At 40.0% G+C, this 21754-nt stretch overlaps 1 protein-coding gene across 1 annotated transcript; it reads left to right on the top strand.

Annotated features, from left to right (window-relative positions):
* The first annotated feature begins 1629 nt into the window (after positions 1-1629).
* dbh (dopamine beta-hydroxylase (dopamine beta-monooxygenase)) lies at positions 1630-21302 on the top strand. The gene is made up of 12 exons (XM_026942636.3): positions 1630-2270; positions 4573-4719; positions 5078-5335; positions 7773-7949; positions 10237-10339; positions 11815-11981; positions 13015-13158; positions 13394-13432; positions 13723-13782; positions 14585-14712; positions 14805-14964; positions 20277-21302. Exons 1-12 carry the CDS (start codon positions 1914-1916, stop codon positions 20406-20408), a joined length of 1872 nt encoding a protein of 623 aa, XP_026798437.1. The 5' UTR covers positions 1630-1913; the 3' UTR covers positions 20409-21302.
* Positions 21303-21754: the final 452 nt, after the last annotated feature.

Below are 21754 nucleotides of genomic sequence, written 5' to 3'. Positions count from 1 at the left end.
GTGTGTGTGTGTGTATATAAAACACGACAGAGTGGTGTAGTGTTTTATTCCTTTTATATATTTCTCAATAATTACCACGTTCATTCATTAAAGAAGGATGCAACATACTTTTTATCCATTTGTAGCTACAGCTAATATCCATGAAACAAGTTCATTTGTTACGTTACGCAGCTAAAAACAGCCGTTTCCTCACCAGCCTCTTTTTTTTTCTCTCTTGATGTTAATTAGACAAAAAAACAAACGCATGTCATGTTACTGAGAAAGCAGATGAAGCGTAAACTCCTCTGTCCTGAAGATGTCGGAAAATTTACAGCTTCACCTCTGACTGTTACAAAGCGCTGACACTGGAGACTCCTTCCATACATGTTACATAAACATCTTTCCTTCTTACAGAAACTTTACTGTATGGACAAATACACACGTTTATAAATCCGTTTTCGTTAGAGGATTGACATACAAACGATGCTCTAGCCGGGAGAAGTCGTCACGTCTCACCTCCTGCCTTAGGCCTTCGTTTTATTACCAGGGTCTGCTCTGTGTTTGTATCCCCTCCTCCACCCATCCATCCATCCATCCCTGCATCCATCCGTCTCTCTCTCCAGCACACTCCATAGCCCTGGGGACCTAGATAACCTTTTAGCCCACTCCTTGCTCATAAACAAGGTGTCCATGTTTCGCTGATTGAAACGACACCATCGACAGCTGCAGTTGCGTGTCACTGTGCCTTCAGGCCATCAGCACATTTGGAAGCTTGTTCTGTTACCCACCTTCAACAGGGTTTTGTCCTATACTCTTTTAATTCCATCCAAGGTTCCTCTCCTGAAGCATCGCCGTAACGGAGAGCCGAGATTTCAGCTTAAGCATGAAAAAGATGTTCTGTTGAGAGGATGAAGTGCCTGAGCTGAGACAGCGCCATCACCTGCCAAGCACGTAAAAACGGGTGCCATGATGTTGGCCAATCAAGATACAGACATAAAGTATTTACTTGGCTTTTACATGTACATCCGGTAATTAGTGTCATTCGGCTTTCAGCAGCACCATGGATGATATATAGCATTTTATTGTGCAATTAAAAAGTTGCAAAACAGCTTAGGTAAGAACATTTGGGTCCCTCTGATATAAGATTGGCGCCAGGATTTGGCTCGACTCTGGTGTTCAGTGTTTTCTAGTTTCCCGGGGAGCCACAAACGACACCACAGACTTTAATAACAATAAAAAAAAGGCAGCATAATGGAAGCCTGGTGGTTGGTTTATGAGCTTGACCCTGGTGAAAATGATCAATAATGGTCATTAAACATGACTACAACTTGAATATTGGCAATTCACAATTAACCAAAAAATCTATGCAAAGCAATTTTAGTTTAGATAAATGTGTTTTATTTTACAAATATGTTTCACAAATCATGCATGTCTGGTGCTGTAGGAGACCGCGGCAACCCAGTAGCAGATGTTTTTGGAGAAAAAAATAAAAGAGGGGAAAGAAACAAGTTTGGCCAGAGGCTAAATAAACAATTGAATTTTGGTTAACCAGAACTAACATAATTAGCCAGAATAAAGTAGAGCCTGTCACTGGGTCATGCTCTTAAAAGCCGGAGCCTGGGGAGGAGAGAGAGAATGAGCAGATCCAGAACAGTTCCAACAGTGGACAGAGGGACGGACCTGCAGAGAGGAGACGCTGGTACTGAAGAAGGTTAGAAGACTGAAAAGTGAAAAAGAAATCGACTGGAAACCAAGAAAAACTTCAGTAGCAACAGCAACCATTGACCATATTGGAGATAAAATTTCTCTCTAGAAGACCTGAGGAAGGTTATGAGACGTGTTGAGACGTCTCAGACCCACCCCAGATCACTGAATTTGTGCATCTTAAACATCTTAAAATTAAAATTCTGAACCATCTTTTGAGAGACAGAGTGATGCGTCTCTTAAACAAGGACCTGCGTCTGCAGGACGTCACGCTGATCTACATGATCCTGCTCGCTGCCCTGGTGGTTCTCCTGGTGGCCCCGTACCACGCTTCACCCCCATCTTCATCTTCATCCCCGTCCCCAGACAACCCCTCCAGACCTTCCTTACCCTACCACGTCCCCCTGGACCCCGCCGGGCAGCTGGAGCTCTCCTGGAACATCAGTTACGCCAAGCAGGAGGTGTACATGGAGCTCCGGGCCAAGGAGCTGCGCCAGGGTCTCCTGCTGGGCATGTCTGAGCGCGGCGAACCCACCAACGCCGACCTGGTGCTTCTGTGGAACGATGGGCACAAGTCCTACTTTGGGGTGAGAGCGAGTGTGTAGGTGGAGGACATCGGGAGATGGTTAGGGTTCATAATTTTGTAAAATGCATTTGTTAAATCAGATATAATCACAATTTCTTAGAGGTTCATTAGTGGTTCTTTGGGAAACCGGTAAAAGTTCTATGTAGAAATCTTACAGAAAAAGGTTCCTGGAACCATTCTGAAGAAAGAACAGTTTTTTTTTTAATGATCATCCAGAAATAATGTCTAATGTTTTAAAAAGTGTTGTGAAAGAATTTATCTTTATCAGTAATATATCGTCATATCACATACGCTTAATGGAGTAATAAAATTCAGGACAAAGAGTCTATATAACATTGGACTGGTCCGGAGGTGATTTACATCTTATATATTTCTTTAAAAAAAACAAAAAAAGCCTTAAATTAGCAATTCACCAGTGTGGGTTAAACATCAAAATCCTAAATTTAATCAGATAATATATTTTTATTATCTTCATAATGTTCTTATAAATAAAGATAACCTATAAACATAAGTACAACAAGCTACAGATGCACAACAGGATCATTTATTCTGTAAACATAATGGTGTACTATTATTTTTTTCTTACACATTTACCCTTTTTTTAAATTTATTTAGTTTTTTTTTTCACCCTTCTCTGTTTAATGTTAATTCACTACATTTCAATTCTAATCACAGTCCATATTCATTAGTCACAAAATTACTCTTATTATTTATTATTTGCATTAAATAAGCAGCTTACCAATTTGTCTTGCAGGACATGGATATAAATATGCAAAATTTTAGCATTACGCAGAACCTCGCCGTATTAGGAAAGGCAATTTTGCAAATCTGCAAACATGGCAACCGTGATATCAGAAACACTGTGTGCTCTTTATGATGAAGCATCTGTGTATATTAATATCAAGGTCACGTCTTTAATCCAAGTTAAAAGAGTGTGATTTAAATTTCTAAAAAGGTACAGCATGATGTTTAAAGTGTTATTCATGAAGATGATGGGGTGTGTGTGTGTGTGTGTGTGTGTGTGTGTGTGTGTGTGTGTGTGTGTGTGTGTGTGGGTTGGACAGCGTGACTAGGCGGAATGAGTGGAGGCTGAAATTAAATTGGGCCACTCGGATGCGCACACATGCGCTCACACACACACACACACACACACACACACACACACACACACAGACAGCCTGAGGAGGAGGCCAGTCTGTCTCGAAAATGCCATTATGTACTTGCAGATTAAAGCAGATTGTGGCTCGTGTGCTGCAAAGCATGTTCATGTGTAACTGCAACTCAAACACTGACACAATATCCAGTATCATCTGTGCATCTGTTCCTTTTCCTTGGTACAAGTTCTCCTGAAATCGAAATTGATATTTAAGAGCTTTTTATACCTGTCTTTTAGTGTCATTGACACCAAGACGATAATAGATGGGGATGGAGATGGCTGGATGGATGGCGATATTCTGGTTTTAATTTTATAGTTCAAATAATTTTTTTAATGACTCATCCTGTACTAGTGTTGTCTTTATCCAATTAAAAGCTCTCTAGAAGGTGTGTCTTGCTCTACACTAGCAGCTTGATTTACACTTTTCCCTTTTCCAACACAGAGTAGATGTTTGGAGTCTGTTCATGTGGGCGGAGTTTGTGCGAGTTGGCAGTCATGTGACTTTTCAGAGGATTGTTTTACCAACTCTGGGCTGTTCAGTGCCGGACTGCTGCTTCCTCAGACTGATGGAGAATGTGATTCTGTTTTTCTACACCATCTCCATCAGTAAGAGTCAGTAATAGCATTTTATCTACCACTCAGACACGTCAGATGTCTCCTGGTGACGACCCTGCGGCTCTCCGTTACCGTCGGCAACGCTGACGCACGACCTCGACTCATTTATCACATTTATCAGAAACGCACAGCATGGACAGGCGTGGGTGAAGAAATTCTCCACAACTGAACAAAGGCTCTCCATAAGCTCTTCATATTTAGCTAGCTCTCTCAGCTACTGCCAGGTTTGTTTGGATTGGGTGTGGGTGAGGCGGTAATCACTCAAGCGCTTCAACGTGACAACACTGACTTCCTGTTTCAAAAAGAAACATGTCATTATAGGGAAATCAAATCATGGCTCTCAAGGCTCATTACCTTCTTTGCATATTGTCATATTAGTCATATTAAATCCATACTCTGGGAAGCTCAATTTTTATGTGCAAGCAAGAATCATGTGTGTGTATATGTGTTTATATGGATGTTTGCGTGTCCATATCTGCAAGTCTACATTTAATATTCCTGTGTGTGTGTGTGTGTGTGTGTGTGTGTACAGGATGCTTGGAGTGATGATGAAGGCCGGGTAACGTTGGACAGTCAGCAGGATTACGAGCTGCTGGATGCACAGAACACTCCGGAAGGCTTTTCTCTGCTCTTCAGGAGACCCTTCAGTACCTGCGATCCCCATGACTACGTTATAGAGGCACTGTAGTATTCACACACACTCTCTCTCTCTCACACAGACACACACACACACTCGGTGTAGAATAATTTCAACAATATGCACCCACAAATGCAGTATGTAAGCGTTAATGTTTTTTTTTTTAATGAAATTGAATTCGAAACAGCTAAAAAGCTCATTAATCTACTAGTTTTTATTTCTGTTTTTGTAGCCAAGGCTGTTATTAACACTTTAACACCTTGACTGACAGGTAGGTCACATGACAAGTAGCCAAGAACAAATAATAATTTTTACAAGGAACAGCATGTGGGATGGAGTATAGAATCTGTGAACACACTCAGTACTTCCTGTACTCACTGAGCACTCCTCTGATTGACAGGAAGGAACAGTCCACCTGATCTACAGCATACTCGATCAGCCAATCCGCTCTCTTCGTGAGCTCAACGTGTCCCGCCTTCAACCTGGCGTTCAGCGAATCCTGCTGCTGCGTCCTGACACGCCCAGCCCCTCTCTTCCGCCGGACGTGCGCACGCTGGAGGTTCTGGCCCCCAACATCGTTATCCCTGATCAGGAGACCACCTACTGGTGCTACATGTACCAACTGCCCCCCAACATGCCCAAGAACCACATCGTCATGGTAACAGCAGGGATGCTGGGAACACTGCAGTCAGTCAGAAGCTAAATAATCAATTTATAATGAATTAGAACATAAATTAAGTATGAATCAGTTCATCAATCAGTTTGTTTTCTCAAATTTCTCTTAATCGTCTGCTCCACTGCCGACTCAGAAATCAACACAATCCCACAATGCACTGTGCTTTTTATTATTTTCACCCTAACCGTAGTATTTAGAAAAGTCCCATCGATAATACAGCGTAATCACGTCAGGATTATTGATGAATCCTAGTAATAAGCTTAACATGTGCCTGGAAATTCAGCTGCCTTAATAAAAGTAGAATTCTTGTAATATTTTATGAACCTGAATTTGAGGCAGCTTTCCATCCTGACGTCTTTCTCATATTGCTCATCTGCACAGTGGACTCGAGGGTTTATTCTCCTCTCGACTGACTCAGAGCAGAAGCAATAGAAATAAATTAGACGTGTAATTTACGCGCCTGTATCTCAGGGGAGCGTCTATGCCACGGAGAGGTCAAAAAGTGGAAAATAAAATGATAAAGCAATCATCTCTCAGATCTCAGTCCTGTTCCCTATTGTCCATCTTTTGCCACGTCATCATCTTTTCCTTGTTTTTGTAATTTACGTTTTCTTCATCCTTAGCTCCTCTTTATTATTATGCCATACCTTTACTCCATCTGTTTTAGGTGTGATGTTATACCTTAATAAGCAAAAGCCTTGATATTCCAGTGTTGATTTAATTAAATATAACAGCGTGTGTATTTTTGCGACGTTTAGAGGAATGCGATGTGACGACCCAGACGTGAAGTCACACGAGCTGCTCAAATTGTCCTCATCACCAGAGTTACACCAATCTTTCAGTTATCTGCATTACTGATCATAGTAAATCTAATCTAAAGCTCAAGCTAGGTTAGTTAGTTCGTCAGTAGTAGCTAGAAATGGTAAAAGCGTTGTAAAGGTACGTTCACATGTACAGAGACTCGCAGCGACGAAGCAACCGGAGACGTTTCATTTTCAGTGAGAGCTGGCGACGTCCGGCAACACGAGCGACAGCGACCATTGGCGAATAGATGTGGGCGTGTCCAGTTGAGTTGACGCAACAAAGTTGAGAAAAGTTTAACTTTATGCAAATTTGGAGTGACTTGGTGCAGCGACTACCAATGGGAGTGAAGACATTAGAGCGCACGTGAAGCCATGCTGCCTGCGAGTCCGGTTTGTTTCACTCCGGCGTTTGCGCTTTCGCTGCAGATAGCAAGATGGCCGCAGTGGCTAAGAGCACACGCTGCTTCTCCTTCATCTTGTATGATACGATGCATATACACACTGGTGAATTTAATATCCAAACATGAATTTTATATTCACACTAGCGAGCAACAAAGCGACAGGCGATCGTACAGCTTATACAGGGAGCTGCGATTTCAGAAAGTGATATTTGATTCAAGATTATTTTCAGTTCTATGAAAATGCAAATGAGGTACGGCACAAAAAAGCGTTTTGTCTCAAATGATTCCTCAGACCAAACGTACGGCGAGTGCGGTCCGACGTTTCTTCAGTTCCCCTTTACTTACCCTAACTGTACCTGCAATTAGTTCCCAGCAAAAATGAAAGAAAAGCACATATAATCTCAATCGGGTTTCATCTCATCTTGTCATATACAAGCTATTATTAAATGTGTTTAGAGACATTAGGAATTAAAATAAAGCTTGGAAGGAAGTCGCAGAGTCGTTGGTGTCTCTGATGAGTGTATGGAGCTAGTACAGTTAGTATGAAGCCGAGTGTGTAACACGTAAATCAAACTTGAATACGTTTAAAGCAGACGTGGTGTGTATAAATTGTATAGTGGCTTTAGGCTATACATAAGTACGAGTTAAATTTTGTCTTAAATGCTTAATTACGCGTCATTGTGTCAGTAGGAAGAGCGCATTTTAGATTTCCAAACATTACTATTCGAAAGAAGTAAATGTTTATATGTCATTAAAGAAAATAACATTGTGTAGTAGATCACTTTACAGATAAAATGTAATTATTTTAAAGGTATAAAGTCCATTGCATGATTTAAAAAATAAGCAGCTCAGCAGATGACCTGTGGAAGTTCTCCAAGATAAAACTGAAGCTCAGAGTACTGACACAGTTGTAAAGGCAAAGGGTCATGACAAATATTGATCAGATTCCATTTGTTCTGTTTATGATGCTTTTGAGAAACTGGACCAGGAGCAGTGAAGCTAAGATTATTAAGATCATCAGCTGGCGAGAGAGAGAGAGAGAGAGAGAGAGAGAGAGAGAGAGATCAATGTGATGATCACGTTACCGTTTAATGCTGATGATTTTAAATGATCTCTTAGACAGAACTGTACAGGTTTAATGAGATGTCCTTTAGAAAGCATTAGTAAATGTGAATAAGTGTGTGTGTGTGTGTGTGTGTGTGTGTGTGTGTGCAGTACGAGGCGGTGGTGAGCGCGGGGAACGAGGCCATCGTGCATCATATGGAGGTGTTTGAATGCTCGCCTCACATGGCCTCTGTCCCTCAGTACAGCGGCTCCTGCGACTCCAAGATGAAACCGGCGAAGCTGAACTCCTGCCGTCACGTCCTGGCAGCGTGGGCCCTCGGAGCCGAGGTGAACACACACACACACACACACACACACACACACACACACACACACTCTGAACACATTTACGTTTACAGCATTTGGCAGACGCCCTTATCCAGTGTGACTTACATTTATTTCATTTTATACAACTGAGCAGTTGAGGGTTAAGGGCCTTGCTCAAGGGCCCAGCAGTGGCAGCTTGGTGGTGCTGGGATTTGAACTCACAACCTTCTGATTAGTGACGTGTACAAATAGACATGAGTAAAACGACTTTAGTGACAGTTTATCCCATGAGGAGTGAATCAGCTTCAGTGTTGCCAGGTCTCTGATTTTCCTGCAGAATTGAGCTGCTTTTAAAGAGCTGCACTACGTTAGATTAAAGGTACAGTGAGCGATTATGGTGAGCTGAAACTCAAACTTTAGTAACACTACATAAATATTCCCTTCAGCATAAACGTTTATTCTTGGATGGAGTAAACACTGGTTAATGCAGGTGGTTATTTGTTTGGTGATTAATAAATGTGTTAAAGGACTGTAAGTAATGTTTACGAACCGAAGACTTGGGCTTAATTACTTTATCCAGTAAATAATGTTAATTAGGAGAACCTTAATATAAAGCTTCCTCCAAAGCCACTCCCCAGATTCACCTGCACGTCTGCTGCCTCGGCTAGAACACCTGAATGCTAGTGCGGTAGGCGGAGCTTGGTGAACTGACAGGCCACATGATTGACAGGTGATTAACACCTTATCTTGATTTTCTGCATCATGTGTTTCCATTTTATTTAAGCTGTGATGGAAAACTTACACACAGTGTACTATTGTGACTTGAATTTTATATACACACATACACAGTATATTAAAATCCTAACTGAAATTAAATAAATTTTACGCCTTTATGCTTAAATAAATGATGTGATGCTTCTCAAAAAAAAAAAAAAAACCCAGCAGTGAAACATAGACGAATGCAGGTGATTTCTAGAAACGTTTGTAACTCCGTTTTGAGGTCCTTCCTCTTCCTCTTCATCACTTGTGTAGTTGTGTAAGTGGAGTGTTTTTCACAGGCAGTGCTCGGTGATTGGCGTGGATAATTCAGGGCTGTGCAGGTACCGAGAGCCGCTGCAGCGTTCAGCTGTCTCTATAGATACACACGGACAGATCGCCCACGCTCGCCCGGTGCCAGTCACGGATCTGAGTGGCACAGAGAGACACGAGACACCAATTACTGAATTACACGAGAGGAAAACTAGCACAAAACATCCTCCTCCTCCGGCTGCTGGCCTGGAGAGCTGAGATTAGCCAAAAAATATACACACTGAAGCTTTCATTTGTGTTTATAAAGAGCTGTTTCTGTTTATTCTATTTATTTTTTTTTCCTTCAGAGTTATTTGCTGATTCCTTACATTAATTATTCGTTTCGGAGCCGCAGGAAAATTATGCATTTCATATATACAATGAAGAAAGAATCAGGAGCAGAAGAAAAGCCGAAAGAGGAGGAGGAGGAAAATCAGGCTGGTTATGTAAAGCAGTTCTTCGTGTTTTTTATATGCATTTTTCTTTCTTTTTTTTTTTTAATAGAAATATTGCTCGTAGATGTGATGACTGTACGGAGCTGTTCGAGCTCCGTTTGAGTCAGCGCTGGCAGTCTGTCTCAGCCGAGTGATTCACAATCCATCATACAAACTCCTTATGTGTGACTAAAAATAAATACCACAACGCCATCGAGTTCCACGTCCTGATTGGTCGTCAGGTGTTGATTAGTTTTCTAGAACAGCAGCTCTGACAGTAGTGCAGGTTTATATTAATGCACTCGTTCTAATACATTATCGTTTCCATAGTAACAGCTCATTCACAGGGACGTGTACAGCGGACGCTCCACATAAAGATACAACTTTACGTCTGACACTGGAGACTCCTTCCATTAATGTTAAATAAACATTTATTCTGTGTGGTTTCTCGGGAACATGACTTCAACTGATAAAAAAAAAACTTCAAGAGATTAAAAAAAAGAGAGCGGTTGGTGAGGAACGACTGTTTATAGCTGCTATAACATAAGTGAGAACAAGAAATAACTTTATAAATGTAACTATAAGCTGATAAAAAGTATGATGTATGATGTTCACTAATGAATAAAATGTTGTAATTGTTGGTAAATTGCTGTGGTGTAAGAGGAATAAAACACATGGGGACGTGCTGTTATAGGAAAATAATCAACTCCGGGGCAGTAACACCACCCAGTCACACAGTATTTTACTATAACGAGTGTGTGTGTGTGTGTGTGTGTGTGTGTGTGTGTGTGTGTGTGTGTGTGTAGCCATTCTACTACCCCTCTGATGCCGGCCTTCCTCTGGGTGGAGAAGGTTCCTCCAGGTTCCTTCGTTTGGAGGTGCACTATCACAACCCACTCCTCATCTCTGGTACGTGCACACACACACACACACACACACACATACACACAGATACACACAGCCCAATTAAGGCATTTCGATTTCTGTTACCGTTATGAGTCATCTTTCCTGTCTCTGCTGTAACCACCTGATCACCCGCTCGCCTTAACCATCTCCTCCTCCTCCTCCTCCTCCTCCTCCTCCTCACTTTTCCAGATTTCTTATTTCAAAATCATCTTTCTTGAAAATCATATATTTTTTGGGGTTCTTCTGGGTTTTATGTCATTCTGAAGCTCTGCTTTTGTGTGTGTGTGTGTGTGTGTGTGTGTGTGTGTGTGTAATGCTGTTATAGGTAATGAAGCTACTAAATTTAATAACAGGTTTTAAAACTTTGAAACATAATATAACAGAGAATCTCTCCTCTCCATCTGACAAAGAAGAGTCTGTAATTATAAAAGCTTATCGTGGCGTAACGAATGTGGTGAACCAATGGTGGGCGTCATGGCAACATTGAAATATATTCAGAGTCAGATTTATTGTCATGTCACAGTTTATACAGTTACTAAGTAAAATATAAATGGAGAGTGAAATTCTTATGTGCAGAGAACCAACAACAGTGAAGTATAACTAGATAGATAGATACATAGATAGATAGATAGATAGATAGATAGATTGGGGTCATTTGGACAGTTGAAGTCATAAGTTTACAAACGCCTTGCAGAATCTGCAAAATGTTAATAATTTTTTTTTTTAAATAAGAGGGATCATAATAATTGCATGTTGTCACACAGCAGATGTTTCCATCTCGTCCACAAGACACAATAATAACTGAATTTACACACAGGAACCAGTTCAGAAGTCTCCATACGCTCGATTCTTAATCCTGTGTGTGTTTCCTGATGATCAGAGACTGTTTTTATGTTTTGTGAAAGTTGTTCATGAGTCTCTTGTTTGTCCTGAGCAGTTAAACTGCACACTGTTCTTCAGAAAAATCCTCCAGGTCCTGCACCTTCTCTGCTTTTCCACCATCTTCTGCGTATCTGACTCCTTTCCATCAGCAGCTACATGATGCTGAGATCTTTTCACACTGAGGACAGCTGAGGGACTCGAACACGACTATTACAGAAGCTGCAAACGTTCACTGATGCTCAAGAAGGAAACACGAGACATTAAGAGCCAGGGGCGTGTAAACTTTTGAACAGGATGATCGGTGTAAATTGTTATTATTTTGTTTAAAGATCTTATTTTTTCATTTAGTCCTGCCCTTCAGAAGCTACATAAGATATATAGATGTTTCTCAGAAGACAAAATAACAATACACACACACACACGTGTAGCTAAGCGCTCTTGTTATGTACAGTATAGAAACTACAGTGTTTAATAAATTAACTGATGAAGCAGAAAAAATCTTTCTGGTCGCCGGTTGAAATTAGCATTACAGTGGTTCTGATGGAGTATCTCTGTGTGTGTGTGTGTGTGTGTGTGCGTGTGTGTGTGTGTTCCAGGGCGTCGTGACTCCTCAGGTATCCGTCTGTGGTTCACTCCGTCTCTGAGGCGCTTCGACGCCGGGATCATGGAGCTCGGTTTGGTCTACACGCCCGTCATGGCCATCCCTCCTCACCAGCACAGCTTCCAGCTGACGGGCTACTGCACTGCCGAGTGCACACACACGGTACACACTCCAGAACAGTCCAGAAGCTCCCACATCATTCATGCTTCAGTCTACACACACGTATTCAGCTAAATCATTAGAGAGTTTAGCTTGTTGCCTGAAGTTTGATTCAGTTTTCTGATTCAGTTTTCTTTTTTTCAATTTATTTGTATAGAGCTTTTAATAATGGACATTGTCACAAAGCAGCTTTACAGAAATATATAAACTCAGGATATACGTTTTGAATTCAGGAATTTATCCCTAATGAATCAAATGTCAAAAGGTCAGTAAAGTGTCGAGCATAAATGGTTAGTTAGCTGTAGATCAGGGGTTTTGGAACTTGCTGTAAAAATTCTCACATTCACAAACTATCAGAAAAGACATTATTTAAATGTGTGCAGTAATATTTTGAGTTGTTTTATAAAAGTTCCACCCACTGGAACGTCGGAAAACAGGAATAATTAGCTAAGGCTAACACACAACAGCTTTATTCCTAATCTCTCAAACCTCCTAGCTGAGAGCTAATCCCTAGTTATCACAATACAAACCCGGCGTGGAGCGAACGTAGCAGCTCCTGGATCACAGGGATGGGGATTCGCTGAAGTTTAGTTTTGTTAGAAATGCAGATCAACTCCTTCAAGCTGCGTGACGCTTAAAAACTCAAATCAAATCAAGACTTTGCAAATATGATTATAGAGAAATGTGGAGTTTGAAAATGTAGTGAGTAGAAAATCTTTTCTTTTGAAATTAAATAAAAGAAAGTGCATGTGTGCAGATGCATTACTTTTTTCTTCCCAGCTCTGTTTTGTCTGCGGAAAAACTTAACAAAAGCACAGCTATCTTAAATTTGATTATAAATGATCCCAATACGAGTTTCTGAGAAATATGTTCTTGTAAAAACTTGTGCTGCTCAACTCTTTTATTAAAGCTGTCACCTGTAGAACCTGTAAACCGCTCGAGAGAACCAACAGCAGTGTGCTGAAGTGCTGCTTATTCCTGGATAACGTGTGTGTTTGTGTGTGTGTGTGTGTTCACTCCCACTCGTCCCCTCCAGGCGCTGCCTCCTGGAGGGATCCATATTTTTGCGTCGCAGCTGCACACACACCTGGCGGGACGAAGCGTCCGCACCGTGCTGGTGAGAGGAGGCAGAGAAGTGGAGGTGGTGCAGGAGGACAAACACTTCAGCACACACTATCAGGTAGAACACACTTACAAACTTACACACACACACACACACACACACTTGAATATATCCCTGATGGCTGCTCACGGCACGACCCCACACATCCTACGGTGCGATTACAGAACTTTGAATATTATCAGGTTTCTTAAAATTTGGGAAAGAAGGTGCTAGATTATATTTATTCAGCTCTAACACCCCTCTCTCTCTCTCTCTCTGTCTCTCTGTCTCTCTCTCTCTCTCTCTGTCTCAGATCATCCGCATCCTCAGAAAGATGGTGACTGTTCTGCCAGTAAGTTCCCCACGCCAGCACAGCTAAAACAGGACTTTTATTTATGCGGGGAAAAAAGAGAGATAACGCAGACATCACAGGAAAAGCCTGGAGGCAACAAGCCACCAACAAAAGAACAGATCTGCTGCATTTAGACTGTCAATATCAGCTCCCACACACACAGCGAGAGCCGCCAGATTCACACTGACCTGCCAAACACCGAGCCGGTTTTAAATATCCGACTACAAATAGCAGCTGATCACAAGATTGTGCTCTCTCTCTCTCTCTCTCTCTCTCTCTCTCTCTATCAGGGTGATGTGCTCCTGACAAAATGCACCTATAACACAGAAGACAGAGTCAAAGCTACAGTGGTGAGTGTGAACATACGACACACACTAACTAGATCTGCAGCTACTCTCAACATCCTGAAGTTGATTATTTTCCTAGAACAGCACGTCCCCGAGTGTTTTATTCCTATTACACCGCAGCAGTTTAGCAATGATTACAGCTTTTTATTTATTAAAAAATGACACGTCATACTTTCATCTGTTTATAATTCAAATTCTGTCTCACACACAACCATACAGTACGACGTGCAGTGAAATGCTTCTTACGACTGTCCGTGACATAAAACTACAATTTACATAAACCAAAATATACTATTATACAGATAGAACAGGAAATATATAAAAATATAGTATAAATACAGACAGAAAAGGAAAAATATTATATATATAAAACTAGTTTAATGTTGCGTGTTGTGGAAACATTCACTTATGGAATAGCAGCTATAAACTTAAGGCATCTTACTTAAAATGAAGCACATTTCAAACCTTTAATTATTAAGCATTTTAAGATTTTCAGAAATGTTCCCTGATACAGAGAAGTAAACAGGCAGTTGATTAAAGGATGAAAAGATGATACATCAGACATTTTTACTAATTAAATTTGATTAATTTTAAATTCTGTAGGCTTAACTTCATCTGAGAGCCTCGATGTCAGCGGTCATCATCTTCTCTTCCTACGGAGACTGAATTTGTTCTAATTAAGGCAGCAATGCTTTTAGCAAAATGACCCTGAAATAGAGTTAAATGGTGATATATATATGTGTGTGTGTGTGTGTGTGTGTGTGTGTGTGTGTGTGTGGGTGTGTTTTTCCCGCTGTGTGTGCAGGGTGGATTTGGGATCATGGAGGAGATGTGTGTGAATTATGTGCACTATTACCCACGTACACAGCTGGAGCTGTGTAAGAGTCACGTAGACCCGGATTACCTGCAGAGATACTTCAGCCTCATCAACAGGTGCTTCAGCTACAAGTCCCGGTGAATGAGCTGTTGCTATAGTAACGCAAACGCAGTAATATAACCCTGTGATTTGTTGTTATTTCTGTCAGGTTCCATGGCGGTGAGGGCTGCAGCTGCTCTCGTACCACAGTGGAGGACGAGTTCTCCTCCGTGACCTGGGACTCCTTCAGTGCCGAGGTGCTCGACTCCCTGTACACCACCTCACCCATCTCCATGCACTGTAACCGGTCCACGGCCGAGCTCTTCCCCGTGAGTACTCGCACTGTAAAGCCACTCATGCTAGGCTCATGCAAGCTACCGCCGCTTTAACTACTCTCACACACCAAAGTGGATTCGTTTCTGTGGTTTAATGAAAAAATTGGCATAGAACAATTCTGTGTTCAAAGCAGGCAGTCAAGAGAAAACCAGTTTCAGCAAGACTGAAATCTATTTGTTCATTAGTCTTTATCTCTTTAATGCACAGTGTGAATTTTCAGATTTTCACCAAATGTTCACCAAGGATGAGCAATGCTAACACAGGGGTGCACTTACTTTCATAATATCTCGCTCCAGAACTGAGATCTGAGCCTCTCATATTACATATTACACTCAATAAAATATACATTTCAGACTCACAAATAGAAACATTTACTGGTCGAGATCAGTTACAGTACATGAGTTCAGATGGAACTATACCTATTTTATCTGCTGTATTATATCTCTCTATATCTCAGCTTTGGAGTGTGTTAGGATGAAACTAAGTGCACCCCTGTGTTAGTCTTGACCTCCTTAATGCTCAATGTGAATTTGGTGAAGATCTGAGAACGTCAGATTTTTCACCCAAAAATATGCTAAGGGGTTAGCCTTTGTGTTTTTTTGGGCAAAAAATTGAACGTTCTCTGATTTTCACCAAATTCACACCGTGTGTTTAGGAGGTCAACACTAACACAGGGGTGCACTTATTTTCGTAATATCTCGCTCCAGAACTGAGATCTGAGCCTCTCATTTCCAATATATTACACTCAATAAAATATACATTTCAGACTCACAAATATAAACATTTACTATACTTCTATACACTGTAGCTATTTTTCTACAGCGTGTCCCAAAACTCTCCACACACAGGTGACATTAACACTTTTTAGTAAATGTCTTCCAACATTTTTCATACGTAGAAGAAGGTATTGAGATCATTCTCATGGCTGGATCAGGAAGCTGTCACAAGGTTGCGATGGACTTTAACAGGAAACACGGCGAGCACATCACACACACCACACTGTCACTAAACTTATTAACAAACTCAAAAAGAGTGGAAGTGTTGCGGACCAACCGAGAAGTGGACGTCCAGGAACAACCACTGACGAAGACACGACCGACGTGCTGCTGGCAAACACAGACCCTGTGTATGGAGACTTCTGCCACACGCTGCACTGTACTTTACTATACTACTCTATAATACAGCTATTCTATCTGCTATACTGTACTATACTACTCTATAATACAGCTATTCTATCTGCTATACTGTACTATACTACTCTATAATACAGCTATTCTATCTGCTATACTGTACTATACTACTCTACAATACAGCTAGTTTATCTGCTATACTGTACTATACTACTCTACAATACAGCTATTCTATCCGCTATACTGTACTATACTACTCTACAATACAGCTATTGTATCTGCTATACTGTACTATACTACTCTATACTGTAGCTATTCTATCAACTATGCTATACTGTAATACATTATTCTATATCTCAGCTTTGGAGTGTGTTAGGACGAAATGTACCCCTGCATTAGTCTTGACCTCCTTAACGCACAGTGGGAATTTGGTGAAGATCTGAGAACGTTGGATTTTTCATTTAAAAATATGCTAAGGGGTTAGCCTTTGTGTTTTTTTGGACAAAAAATTCAACGTTCTCTGATTTTCACCAAATTCACACTGTGCATTAGGGAGGTCAATACGAACACAGGGGTGCACTTAGTTTCGTAATATCTCGCTCCAGAACTGAGATCTGAGCCTCTCATTTCCAATACATTACACTCAATAAAATATACATTTCAGACTCACAAATATAAACATGTACTAGTTGAGGTCAGTTACAGTACACGTACAGTACACGAGTTTAGATGGAAATATACCTGTTTTATCCGCTCTACTCTAATGTACTAAACTATACTGTAGCTATGTATCTATAATGCTATACTATACAGCACAACACCACTGCATAATATACTATACTATAATATACTATACGACACCTCAGCTTTGGAGTGTGTTATGACGAAACTAAGTGCACTCCTGTGTTAGTCTTGACTTTCCTAACACACAGGGTGAAGATCTGAGAGCGTCCGATTTTTCACCCAAAAAAAAAATGCTAAGGGGTTAGCCTTTGTGTGGTTTTTGTTGGGCAAAATTTTCCCTGTACTATTCTGTACAATATCGTACTAAACTACAGCGTGTGGCAGAAGTCTCCATACACACGGGAAGCTGAGATATAGAATAATGTATTACAGTATAGCATAGTAGATAGAATAGCTACAGTATAGAGTAGTATAGTACAGTATAGTAGATAAAATAGCTGTATTATAGAGTAGTATAGTACAGTATAGCATAGTTGATAGAATAGCTACAGTATAGAGTAGTATAGTACAGTATAGCATAGTTGATAGAATAGCTACAGTATAGAGTAGTATAGTACAGTATAGCAGATAGAATAGCTACAGTATAGAGTAGTATAGTACAGTATAGCAGATAAAATAGCTGTATTGTAGAGTAGTATAGTACAGTATAGCAGATAGAATAGCTGTATTATAGAGTAGTATAGTAAAGTATAGCAGATAGAATAGCTACAGTATAGAGTAGTATAGTACAGTATAGCAGATAGAATAGCTGTATTATAGAGTAGTATAGTACAGTATAGCAGATAAACTAGCTGTATTGTAGAGTAGTATAGTACAGTATAGCAGATAGAATAGCTGTATTATAGAGTAGTATAGTAAAGTATAGCAGATAGAATAGCTACAGTATAGAGTAGTATAGTACAGTATAGCGGATAGAATAGCTGTATTGTAGAGTAGTATAGTAAAGTATAGCAGATAGAATAGCTGTATTGTAGAGTAGTATAGTACAGTATAGCAGATAAACTAGCTGTATTGTAGAGTAGTATAGTACAGTATAGCAGATAGAATAGCTGTATTATAGAGTAGTATAGTACAGTATAGCAGATAGAATAGCTGTATTATAGAGTAGTATAGTACAGTATAGCAGATAGAATAGCTGTATTATAGAGTAGTATAGTACAGTATAGCAGATAGAATAGCTGTATTGTAGAGTAGTATAGTACAGTATAGCAGATAGAATAGCTGTATTGTAGACTAGTATAGTACAGTATAGCAGATAGAATAGCTGTATTGTAGAGTAGTATAGTACAGTATAGCAGATAGAATAGCTGTATTGTAGAGTAGTATAGTACAGTATAGCGGATAGAATAGCTGTATTATAGACTAGTATAGTACAGTATAGCGGATAGAATAGCTGTATTATAGAGTAGTATAGTACAGTATAGCAGATAGAATAGCTGTATTATAGACTAGTATAGTACAGTATAGCGGATAGAATAGCTGTATTATAGAGTAGTATAGTACAGTATAGCAGATAGAATAGCTGTATTATAGACTAGTATAGTACAGTATAGCGGATAGAATAGCTGTATTATAGAGTAGTATAGTACAGTATAGCAGATAGAATAGCTGTATTGTAGAGTAGTATAGCACAGTATAGCAGATAGAATAGCTGTATTATAGACTAGTATAGTACAGTATAGCAGATACAATAGCTGTATTGTAGAGTAGTATAGTACAGTATAGCAGATACAATAGCTGTATTGTAGAGTAGTATAGTACAGTATAGCGGATAGAATAGCTGTATTGTAGAGTAGTATAGTACAGTATAGCAGATACAATAGCTGTATTGTAGAGTAGTATAGTACAGTATAGCAGATAGAATAGCTGTATTATAGAGTAGTATAGTACAGTATAGCGGATAGAATAGCTGTATTATAGAGTAGTATAGTAAAGTATAGCGGATAGAATAGCTGTATTATAGAGTAGTATAGTAAAGTATAGCGGATAGAATAGCTGTATTATAGAGTAGTATAGTACAGTATAGCGGATAGAATAGCTGTATTATAGAGTAGTATAGTAAAGTATAGCGGATAGAATAGCTGTATTATAGAGTAGTATAGTACAGTATAGCGGATAGAATAGCTGTATTATAGAGTAGTATAGTAAAGTACAGTGCAGCGTGTGGCAGAAGTCTCCATACACAGGGTCTGTGTTTGCCAGCAGCACGTCGGTCGTGTCTTCGTCAGTGGATGTTCCTGGACGTCCACTTCTCGGTTGGTCCGCAACACTTCCACTCTTTTTGAGTTTGTTAAGTTTGGTGACAGTGTGGTGTGTGTGATGTGCTCGCCGTGTTTCCTGTTAAAGTCCATCGCAACCTTGTGACAGCTTCCTGATCCAGCCATGAGAATGATCTCAATACCTTCTTCTTTTCTCAAAGGCATTCTTAAAGCCTATCTGAAAAAAAATATAAAATATAAACTAAGTATGAAAAATGTTGGAAGACATCTTGCTAAAAAATTTCCCGTGTGTGGAGACGTTTGGGACACGCTGTAGTACTATAGCTATTTTTATCGTAAGTACTATGCTGTACTATACCACTGAACACTACACTACATCATAGCAATGTGAGTGTGTTAGGATGAAACTAAGTCCACCCCTGCGTTAGTCTTGACCTCCTTAACGCACAGTGGGAATTTGGTGAAGATCTGAGAACGTCGGATTTTTCACCCAAAAATATGCTAAGGGGTTAGCCTTTGTGTTTTTTGGGCAAAAAATTCAACGTTCTCTGATTTTCACCAAATTCACACCGTGTGTTTAGAAGGTCAACACTAACACAGGGGTGCACTTAGTTTCGTAATATCTCGCTCCAGACCTGAGATCTGAGCTTCTCATTTCCAATATACTACACTCTAAAATATACGTTTCAGACTCACAAATATAAACATTTACTGGTTGAGATCAGTTATAGTACACGTACAGTACACGAGTTTAGATGGAAATATACCTGTTTTATCTTCTGTACTATACTACTCTTTACTGTAGCTATTTTATCCACTATTCTGTACTATACGACTCTATACTGTAGCTATTTTATCTGCTATACTGTACTGTACTATACAACATTACAGTAAACTATATCTCTTGATTGAGCTGTAATTCTGCTCTGACTGCTTGCAGAAATTATGTACATATTTGCGTACTGTGATTTGAAACGCTAGTTAACGCAGGAACTCTGCGAGAAGGTTCCAGGAAACGACAGCTGTACAAGAGCCGTATTTATATCAGACACTACATCATGACTTGTATCATGATGACGAAGGTCTCGGTGTGTTTGTGCACAAGCAGGTATCCAGTTAGCCAGTGATCTGAGAACCACAATCACGTTCGACAAGTAGAGTTCGATGTCTTAGTGAAGTGTGTGTTTGCATCGTTTTCTTTCCTGTCTCCAGGGCAACTGGGAGAAACAGAAGATTCCCGAGGTGTTAGCGGAGCTCCAGCCACACGTGCAACCGTGTGAACCAAGCCGAGCGGCGGCTCCGAGTCACGGCCCTACAGAGGTTCGACCCCAACACAGCGGATAACCCAAAGTCTTTCAGTTCCAACGCTGACACTCCCAGATCTCCAGCAAAGTGGTGCAAGTATATAAATAAAACCATTTCACTAAACTCTAACTAAACAGCAAGTTATCCTGATTGGACCGCGTTTACATCGGCAGCCGCAAATAACTCAAAGTGGGTGTGGTCAGAGCTGAGGTATGCAAATGAGAAGCGAAGCGATGTGAAGACTACCACATTTTTTCTAGTTAGATATTTTTACTAGCTATATAGAAAAGACTTTGCTTATGTCGCCTAGCATTGTCGCGATTTACGCACATTTACAGTTTAATTAGTTTATCGTTAAGTCTGTGATGGGTGACTTGCGCTTTGCGAACTTCTTTTCCGTGTTTTGCAAGCTTTAACCATATAGCTACTTTTTCTTTTTTTTTTTTTATTCGCGACACAATAACGAAGCTAATAGCAACATGTACATGTTTAGTCTAAATGATTCTGTGCTTGTTTTGGTGCAGTGATTAATGCTTTGCCTGCTTAGCCAATCAGGTACGAGTATTTTTTGTGCTATAACAGCTGGTAACTATTTCACTAAAATGCAAACATGGATATGTCCATCAGAAGTAAAGCTCGTGTTTGTAAAGGCTACGCCGTCTCTGCCGGGGTAAACGCAGGCTTATTCCACGGAGCGCTGAATAAAATGAAGCGAAGAAAAAAATGATTAAGCTCGTAATAAACACACAAAATTATTGGACCATGAAAAGAAAACTAGCGCTGCTAACATTTCAGTACATGACCTTTTCATTTTATTGCTCATAAACTCATTGCAAATACATTTTATTTGTCAGATTAGAACAATTTATAAGACTTATATATGACTTTAGTGCTGAAGATTGTGCTTAAACTGCAAATGGACAAAATGTAAACTGTCACATGGTCTCCATTTTATATAAATAAATAAATAAATAAATAATAAAACAATGCAGACAATTTTTCTCGTCTCACCTTTTTTTTTTTCTTTGCACTAGAGCTACAAAGCTAATGTAGCTAACATCTAATGGAAGCTTATAACCACCAGTATGACGTATGATACTAAACTGGAGGCTGCAAGCTCCCATTACCTGTTAGCTTCTTTAGCCTTGTAGCTAACAAGTACACAACTATTCACTTGTCTGCTCTGAGAAGAACACTGATAAACGGTTCTTTACGGGTTCCACCAGAGGAACAAACTGAAGAACCCTTTAGCATGATTCCTTTTTTTTTTTTTGTGGTGTCATTTTTGGCTGAACTGTAAGTATTTTTACTAAAACAAGTTTTAATACATTTAATTTCATAGACAATTCTGTTATTAGTTAATACATTTGCTTTCTTCTAGATGC

Source organism: Pangasianodon hypophthalmus, chromosome 17, assembly GCF_027358585.1.
Source record: "Pangasianodon hypophthalmus isolate fPanHyp1 chromosome 17, fPanHyp1.pri, whole genome shotgun sequence".
Taxonomy (NCBI): domain Eukaryota; kingdom Metazoa; phylum Chordata; class Actinopteri; order Siluriformes; family Pangasiidae; genus Pangasianodon; species Pangasianodon hypophthalmus.
This window is presented reverse-complemented; position numbering and strand designations above follow the sequence as displayed.

What these genes read in the sequence shown, in the direction of transcription:
- dbh (XM_026942636.3), top strand. Translation starts at nt 1,914, where the DNA reads ATGCGTCTCTTAAACAAGGACCTGCGTCTGCAGGACGTCACGCTGATC. An exon ending in CAACCCACTCCTCATCTCTG is followed by an intron (nt 10,340 to 11,814) that starts GTACGTGCACAC and finishes TGTGTGTTCCAG; the next exon opens with GGCGTCGTGACTCCTCAGGT. An exon ending in TACTTCAGCCTCATCAACAG is followed by an intron (nt 14,713 to 14,804) that starts GTGCTTCAGCTA and finishes TATTTCTGTCAG; the next exon opens with GTTCCATGGCGGTGAGGGCT.